Source organism: Platichthys flesus, chromosome 23 (assembly GCF_949316205.1).
Source record: "Platichthys flesus chromosome 23, fPlaFle2.1, whole genome shotgun sequence".
In the NCBI taxonomy this organism is placed as follows: domain Eukaryota; kingdom Metazoa; phylum Chordata; class Actinopteri; order Pleuronectiformes; family Pleuronectidae; genus Platichthys; species Platichthys flesus.
The window spans coordinates 6,876,461-6,885,682 of record NC_084967.1 but is presented as its reverse complement, the minus strand read 5'-3'; the positions used below and the strand labels follow the sequence as shown (position 1 = coordinate 6,885,682).

Here is a 9,222-nt window from a genome sequence, read left to right as displayed (position 1 = left end):
TACCCATTTTATCACAGTTGATATGGTTCCTTGGGGTCTTAATGAAATGTCTGTTACATATTTTGGTCAAAATACCAAAAGGATAATTTAAAACAGGACCTTTTAACCCTGTCTAAAAAAGAGTGACCTGTTTTGAGTGCCAATATTTACTCCCGTTGTTTACCCGCGCTTCATAGAATTTCTTCACTTTGACATTCAGAGCACTTGGCAGAAATCACATCGCGTCAACACCATGGTCAACACCCACCGTGGGCATTTGCGATGCTTTGTTTTAATTAAACAGTCGGATTCCCCTGGTCCGCACCAGTTCTGACGCCGGGTTCACACCGGACGCGGAAGCGACGCCGAAGCGAGGCGCTAGCGCTAATCCCTAAAGTGCTGGCGCTTGGCGGTTCACACCGGGCGCTGTAGTGATGCAGAAGCGCCGCAGAAGCGCCGCCATTATCAGCCTGCAGTAATAACGGCATTTCATCATTTTTTTCAAGCATATACTTACTTGTTGCTCCAAAATTAACTGCATCCGCGTCCCAACATGTGTCCTTTTTAGTGTTGTCTTTATACAACATGTTCCGAGGATCATACAACTCACTGTACTTCTCCACTTCAATTATTAATTTAATGTCATCCATGTTGAAGAACTTCTCCGCTGTTTGCTCCATTAAATTTCGGGGGTCGAGGGTAAATTACGTATTCTCCACTCGACCCTTGGTGGGGAAGACGTAGTCCCCCCCCCCCCTCAATTTTTATCATTATGACTGCTTGTGTGGCTGTAGTGGATGGGCAGAGGGAGACATTTAATAATGTGTTCGGTAAAAGTGTTAAAATTAAAACTCCTGGACAACAGAAGGTGATTACAAAGTATGGGATGCATATTTGATAATTTCTCATAAAAAATATGTCGTCAATATAGTTTAAAATCATTTGAACACTGAACACACCGGAGGCTACCGGAGGCTACGCTTTATCCTCAGGTGTGTTCAGCACAACGATTTAACATGTGAGTGGATGGGAGCCACAGGACTGGCGCTGCGCTAAAGGCCAAATTATACTCGTGTTGCACAGATGCACGCATGCACGCAAGACACGCAACACGCCCCTTTCGAGCCCTCTGGCGGCTTGCGTGCGTCCGCCAATTTTTCTAACTATACGACAAAACGACGCGAGCCTCACGCAGCCCGCAAGGCTTGTGACTGGTCGGCTGACTACATCCCGTCCGGAGTCTAGTTTCCGGTTTCATGCCCCACAATACGCGGAAATCACGGAAGATTTAGAAGAACGAATATGGAACAAATAGAAGAGCACTTGGCAGAAGAGATCCGAAAGTATGACCAATTGTATAACCCGTCACTGACTGGCCGATTTGTCCGCCAGAAATAGGCTATGAGGAGCCGGAGTGGCGATGTAAATAAACATTCGACGAAGAAGAAGACGTCTCTTCTTTGTGTGTTTTGTTTTCGAAAAAAAAAGTTACTCCGCCTAAGTGTTCTGGCGGTGAATTGCGTTGCAACACGCGCAACACGTTTAGGAAGCATAAACCAAAACGGATCCGTCGATGCAGCTGCGTGGCCTTCCGCGGTTGCAGTCGCAGGACTATAATTAGGCCTTTACGCCTCGCTTCGGCGTCCGGTGTGAACCCGGCGTTACCCTTCAAACGTACGTGGGACATTCACCATCTCGTTCTCTATTCTAACAAGTAATATAGTTTGAAAAGAACTGTATAACTGAAAGTTCAAATTAGTGGAAGTAGAGATTTGAACCAAATTTATGAATTAAAAGAAAAACTTGGGGAATTAAAAACATTTTTTTTACAACTGATTTGAATAGAAAACAAAGAGATACAGAGAGAGGGACAGTTTATTTTCAAATTCATGGGGAGGCGATCTTCCCATGCACACGGAAGCGATAAAGACATGTATATTCCGCTTGTCCCCAGTTACTGAGGACATGCATCTCCACACCACGATATATGTCGTCAGTTGGGTTCTGGTACCAGGGCACAGGAGAAAAGAGGAGAATGGAGAGAAACAAAGAAGACAAATATCAATTGGGATGAGTGAGTTGGATAGTGTGGGATAAAGAGATAAAATCAAACAGAAATAAACGTTACTGCATTCTGACATTTAAGACTTAACAATGGTATCGTTGTCTGTATATATTTGATAATTTGCACTTACAGGCAGCTGAAATGTCTGAGTCGACTCGCCACTCTGATCGTAGGTGAATGTTCCCAAAAGAGTTCTCTTCCCTGAGATGTCTCTCATTCCCTGGGAGAGAAATAATACATTAGAGTTGCGACTATTGTATGTGACTCACTTTTTTCTCCAAGGTTTAAACACAGAATGATAGGACGTCTGCAATGCCTCGTATAATGGATTTCAACTAATAGTATTGAGAGCACTCACATAGAGTTCAAATTCTTTGGGCGCGGACTCGATACTGCCACTGGGTGATATGTAGCGGGCTATGTGGTCCACTGTCACGTGTGTTATCTTAACAGGAGAAGAGAGAGTGATGGCAAGAGTTCCCTGGGCACCAGGGAATGACCAACACCTCCCTGGGAGCAGTGGCGCCAGACCCTGTGGAGAGAGGAGATGCAATTAGGAAATAATATCTCCTTGTGTGAAACTAATAGTCATCGACTTGCAGTGAACAATACCCCGCCCCACAGAATATACAAAGAATACAGGGCGGGAGTTGATCATTCATTATACCTGAATAGCGGTCCACGGGCCCACAGTGACAGTCCAAATCTTGAAACCAAACAGGGTCACAAACGCCCTACCAACATGATAGGTCTCTGAACACCTGGATGTGATCACCCTGGCACCTGCAAACAGAAACACAAAAATGGGTCATTTGTGTCATTTGTCATTTGAGTCATCATTCTGCAAGAATGTTACAAGAATGGTCATACTGAGCTTATGGAAGTGATAATTATAACTGATATGTGATGCTGATGACTAAATCTGTAATGCAGAATCATTCACTTAAGACAAGTAACAGTGACATGGAGATATTCCTGACCTTGCACCTCGAGGGCAAAGTCGGCCATGTTGTCAGCTATCGAATGTCCACAACCTTTGTCATCAGTCATGAATACGGCCTGCTCCTGATAGACATTAAAATGGTACATAATTAATTTGTATTGACATTTGTGACATCTACAGTCGATAAGTAGTCTTGGAGATGATCTAGATCTAGAGGATCTCTCCATCTACCTTGATGTGGTTACTGAGCCACTTCTCCATGGCCTGTTGGATCTCCAGGGTTAGTTTGTTGTTGGTAGCTAAAGGAGCCGGTGGTTTGACCCCCTGGTAAAGAAACAAGAAAGTTGCAGTCACATTTCAGTCACACCATCTCAAAGAAACACAGCAGCAAGTTTGAAGTAAACAAACTCTAAAGATGAATGCCTGTGTGTGTCTGTCACTGGCAGACGTCTCTTGCAGCACTGTTACCTCTGCATTCTTCATCTCCAGCGCTTTGATCCTGTCACGAAGGCTGGATATCAGCCCGATCAAGTCCTGCTTCTCTAGATTTATCAGCTTCTTGTTCTGAGGGAGAAAGATATGGTCAGAGTGAATAGATGTCTCTGCATTGGGGCAACATTTTTGCAACTTAACTAGTTTCTCAGCAAGAACTTAAATTCTGTATAATTTATTTCCGGGTAAATCACATGGACGTAAGTAACTTAGATAAAAAAACTTTTTTTTTTTCAATTTTTCAAAGGAAATCGTAGTCTTAGGTTTAGAGTTGTAAAATTCGTCAGTACTGGCAGAGGTGTGTACTTGTAAAAATATACAGAAGATACAGGGTTTATGTTTTACTCAGGATATTAGGCACAACCCAGAGTCAGAGTCTAAAATCTGGATTAGGGACTACTCTACTAGAGCACTACTATATTGTTCAAGAATATAGGAAAATGTAAATGAAGAAATGCATGATTTACACAAGGGTATAATTTGAGAATCTGAATTCCTCAGAAGCTTAAAATAAATTATAAACACAAATACACAGTGAGAGACATGTAGGTGATCTGTAGTTGAGTCATACCTCCTCAGCAGCATCAAGATGGGTGCTGGGTTGAAAGAGTGACCAAACACCTGGAGAAAACAAGGGGGCACAGTTCTTAGAGCTCCAAAGGTCTGAGAGAACAGCAAGTAGTTATCTTGCCACATGACCTGCAAACTTGAATCTTGTAGAATGTCAATGCCACTTACATAGTGATATGAGGAGGAGAAGTAAAAGCAGACCACAGGTCTTCTTCATGCGACTGCTGACTGAATTTTTCATCACTAGGACAAGGAAAAAAAGGAGATTTTTAGGTTTTGATCATCTGGAGCCAAGACATACAGTGATTGTGAAAACACAAACTTATGTCAAATGATAGTTGTTCATGTAAACATGCAGCAATGTCAACACACCCCACACAAATCAACTTAACAGTGCCATTAAAACAAGCACAAGTATGAGCTTGAAGCATACATAAAGTAAACCAAAAGCCAAACTTAAACACATCCACCATCAACTTACCTAAATCTCCCACATGCATCATCCTTGATTTAGCTTTGGCACCCATCCATGAGAGTGCTGCTGCAAAAAATGGAATATATCAGATTATTATGCAATAATATATGATATCATGTTATATTTGACAAAGCCGGATAATTTTGACACTCACTCATCGAACAAAATAAGGCACTGCTGATTGCTCTCATGTATCCAGAACTTCCAGCTGAATCCTTTTCGCTGGGACCGTTGGTAATTCTGTAGGTGTAGGTAGTCCGGGTACTCCTGGCAGTACTGGTTTTGTCGTCAATGGGCAGCCTGCTGGACAGCTCCTCAGACAAGTATCGCATGGTGTTATGTATTACCAATGCAGGATAACTGACTAGATAGACAGAGACAAAAGCATGTTAAACAAAATTGTGTTCATTTTGACAAATTACATTTACCTCTACAAGCTTCTTAACAATATACTAATTACAAACTAGATGCTAGAACTAGATGCAAGACTGAACTTTACACTACTTTGTAGGAAGAATTGTAACTTTTGAAATCTAGAAAAATAACAAAAAAAAACACTGCGCACAATTGCACAATTTATCTAACCATTAGACAGGGCTGCAGGGATGGGTGGCATGACGCTGATTGCTTCAGTAGCACTCCTGTCCCTCTTCTTGAAAACCCTTTAAAAATTGACAACACACACACACGTACAGTTGAAGAAATTGGCATTAGAGAATAGACAAATGTTGAATTCAAGCTTGAGACACACACATAGTGTTACGTACTTGACAGGGTTCTCGCGGTTGTATATATTTGACTGACGCGGCGCATCTGAATCCTTATGTGTGTCGTAGTAGCCAGAGGCCCTCAGGCGTGCACTCGTACGACGCATGATTGAAACAAGATATGAATTATCACAGAGTTCAACACACGTCAGTCGGCTACATAAATATGTTTCCTAAGTAAATTAGTTGCCTTTCAAATGTATAGCTAATTAATTGCTTTACTGCTCCTTACTTGTCTAAAATTTCCTTTGGATAGAACACTATGGAACTGCTTTGCTGTATAGCAAAAATTGTTATCAAAGGAATGTGATGTCACCAGGCCCTTGTGTGATGTCACCACTAGAGAGAGCGAGAGAGATTTTTTTTTTTGATTTTTCACAAGCACTTTATTTACATTTTCTTCATTTTACAAAACACTTGCTTGCAACATTATTCAAATAAATCAACAAAAATGCTGCTGTTAAAAAAACTCAGTCTGTTAAAAAGTGTGGAAAGGACAGCTCATTGTTGGTGACGGTGCAGAGGATGTCATTAAAACACCAAATTCTTTTAAAAGACTCGAGATCAGATACCATTGTGTAAAAACTGAACTCGAGTCGGAGTCTGGCCCAGAGGTTTACCACCCACACCGCCCCCGCTTCCTGCCCGTTCCTGTTCTCTACCCGGTTTTTCCTACTAATGTAAATGGCCATCTTGGCCTCACCTGAGAGGTGGTTCAGGAGCTGCCACTTATCTTTAGCTGCTTTGTTGTAGGCAGCTCCCATGATAAAAACCTTCTCAGTAAAAGTGACATTAATATCACTAAAAACCGCAGTTAGAAGAGCTTAGAAACTTGAAAGTCTCTTGCACTCAGTAAAAACGTGATAAATAGTCTCACGAAGGTCGCAAAATGGACACTGTACATGCCAATGTGCATAATTCGTTTTGTTCATCTTTCAACACTGCAGTTATTATTTTATTATGTTGTGATGCTGTTTTTAAGAAAGCTTTTTATATTACTTATAATATATTGATAAGCCAGTAGCCAGTCAGATTTACCCCTAGCCTCAGCATACCCTAGCCCTTACGCCGGGTTCACACCGGACGCGGAAGCGACGCCAAAGCAAGGCGCTAGCGCTAATCCCTAAAGCGCCGGCGCTTGGCGGTTCACACCAAGCGCGGTAGCGACGCAGAAGCGCCGCTGTTATCAGCCTGCAGTAATAACGGCATTTAATAATTTTTTTCAAGCATATACTTACTTGTTGCTCCAAAATTAACTGCATCCGCGTCCCAACATGTGTCCTTTTTAGTGTTGTCTTTATACAACGTGTTCCGAGGATCATACAACTCACTGTACTTCTCCACTTCAATTATTAATTTAATGTCATCCATGTTGAAGAACTTCTCCGCTGTTTGCTCCATTAAATTTCGGGGGTCGAGGGTAAATTACGTATTCTCCACTCGAGCCTATGTGGAGAATACGTAGTCCCCCCCTCTCTCTCTCTTTTTATCATTATGATTGCTTGTGTGGCTGTAGTGGATGGGCAGAGGGGGACATTTAATAATGTGTTCGGTAAAAGTGGTAAAATTAAAACTCCTGGACAACAGAAGGTGCATACAAAGTATGGGATGCATATTTGATCTTTTATCTCATAAAAAATATGTCGTCAATATCGTTTAAAATCATTTTGCAGTGTGTTTCCTGTTGCGATACGCTCGCGTTATGCGGAAAAAATAGACTCGACGCCGAAACGATTGCTGCACGGCGCTAGGCAGCCGCGGCGCAACGCTACGCTTCAGCCTCCGGTGTGTTCAGCACAACGATTTAACATGGGAGTGGATGGGAGCCACAGGATTGGCGCTGCGCTTACGCCTCGCTTCGGCATCGCTTTCGCGTCCGGTGTGAACCCGGCGTTACCCTTCAAACGTACGTGGGACATTCACCATCTCGTTTTCAATTCTAACAAGTAATATAGTTCGAAAAGAACTGTATAACTGAAAGTTCAAATTAGTGGAAGTAGAGAGTTGAACCAAATTTATGAATTAAAAGAAAAACTTGGGGAAGTAAAAACATTTTTTTTTCAACTGATCTGAATAGAAAACAAAGAGATACAGAGAGAGGGACAGTTTATTTTCAAATTCATGGGGAGGCGATCTTCCCATGCACACGGAAGCGATAAAGACATGTATATTCCGCTTGTCCCCAGTTACTGAGGACATGCATCTCCACACCACGATATATGTCGTCAGTTGGGTTCTGGTACCAGGGCACAGGAGAAAAGAGGAGAATGGAGAGAAACAAAGAAGACAAATATCAATTGGGATGAGTGAGTTGGATAGTGTGGGATAAAGAGATAAAATCAAACAGAAATAAACTTTACTGCATTCTGACATTTAAGACTTAACAATGGTATCGTTGTCTGTATATATTTGATAATTTGCACTTACAGGCAGCTGAAATGTCTGCGTCGACTCGCCACTCTGATCGTAGGTGAATGTTCCCAAAAGAGTTCTCTTCCCTGAGATGTCTCTCATTCCCTGGGAGAGAAATAATACATTAGAGTTGCGACTAATGTATGTGACTCACTTTTTTCTCCAAGGTTTCAACACAGAATGATAGGACGTCTGCAATGCCTCGTATAATGGATTTCAACTAATAGTATTGAGAGCACTCACATAGAGTTCAAATTCTTTGGGCGCGGACTCGATACTGCCACTGGGTGAGATGTAGCGGGCTATGTGGTCCACTGTCACGTGTGTTATCTTAACAGGAGAAGAGAGAGTGATGGCAAGAGTTCCCTGGGCACCAGGGAATGACCAACACCTCCCTGGGAGCAGTGGCGCCAGACCCTGTGGAGAGAGGAGATGCAATTAGGAAATAATATCTCCTTGTGTGAAACTAATAGTCATCGACTTGCAGTGAACAATACCCCGCCCCACAGAATATACAAAGAATACAGGGCGGGAGTTGATCATTCATTATACCTGAATAGCGGTCCATGGGCCCACAGTGACAGTCCAAATCTTGAAACCAAACAGGGTCACAAACGCCCTACCAACATGATAGGTCTCTGAACACCTGGATGTGATCACCCTGGCACCTGCAAACAGAAACACAAAAATGGGTCATTTGTGTCATTTGTCATTTGAGTCATCATTCTGCAAGAATGTTACAAGAATGGTCATACTGAGCTTATGGAAGTGATAATTATAACTGATATGTGATGCTGATGACTAAATCTGTAATGCAGAATCATTCACTTAAGACAAGTAACAGTGACATGGAGATATTCCTGACCTTGCACCTCGAGGGCAAAGTCGGCCATGTTGTCAGCTATCGAATGTCCACAACCTTTGTCATCAGTCATGAATACGGCCTGCTCCTGATAGACATTAAAATGGTACATAATTAATTTGTATTGACATTTGTGACATCTACAGTCGATAAGTAGTCTTGGAGATGATCTAGATCTAGAGGATCTCTCCATCTACCTTGATGTGGTTACTGAGCCACTTCTCCATGGCCTGTTGGATCTCCAGGGTTAGTTTGTTGTTGGTAGCTAAAGGAGCCGGTGGTTTGACCCCCTGGTAAAGCAACAAGAAAGTTGCAGTCACATTTCAGTCACACCATCTCAAAGAAACACAGCAGCAAGTTTGAAGTAAACAAACTCTAAAGATGAATGCCTGTGTGTGTCTGTCACTGGCAGACGTCTCTTGCAGCACTGTTACCTCTGCATTCTTCATCTCCAGCGCTTTGATCCTGTCACGAAGGCTGGATATCAGCCCGATCAAGTCCTGCTTCTCTAGATTTATCAGCTTCTTGTTCTGAGGGAGAAAGATATGGTCAGAGTGAATAGATGTCTCTGCATTGGGGCAACATTTTTGCAACTTAACTAGTTTCTCAGCAAGAACTTAAATTCTGTATAATTTATTTCCGGGTAAATCACATGGA

At 42.3% G+C, this 9,222-nt stretch overlaps 1 protein-coding gene and 1 long non-coding RNA gene across 2 annotated transcripts; both read right to left on the bottom strand.

The window, feature by feature from the left end:
• Window positions 1–1,836: 1,836 nt before the first annotated feature.
• Window positions 1,837–4,289, bottom strand: LOC133949167 (SUN domain-containing protein 2-like). The gene is made up of 9 exons (XM_062383370.1): window positions 4,218–4,289; window positions 4,051–4,100; window positions 3,456–3,551; window positions 3,219–3,311; window positions 3,025–3,109; window positions 2,712–2,827; window positions 2,403–2,576; window positions 2,175–2,264; window positions 1,837–1,983 (listed from the first exon to the last, which is right to left on the bottom strand). The coding sequence occupies exons 1-9, from the start codon at window positions 4,264–4,266 to the stop codon at window positions 1,867–1,869; spliced, it is 870 nt and encodes a 289-aa protein (XP_062239354.1). The 5' UTR covers window positions 4,267–4,289; the 3' UTR covers window positions 1,837–1,866.
• Window positions 4,290–7,380: 3,091 nt separating this feature from the next.
• Window positions 7,381–8,104, bottom strand: LOC133948580 (uncharacterized). The gene is made up of 3 exons (XR_009920071.1): window positions 7,947–8,104; window positions 7,719–7,808; window positions 7,381–7,527 (listed from the first exon to the last, which is right to left on the bottom strand). It is a non-coding gene; the product is annotated as an uncharacterized LOC133948580 (long non-coding RNA).
• Between the last annotated feature and the right edge of the window lie 1,118 nt (window positions 8,105–9,222).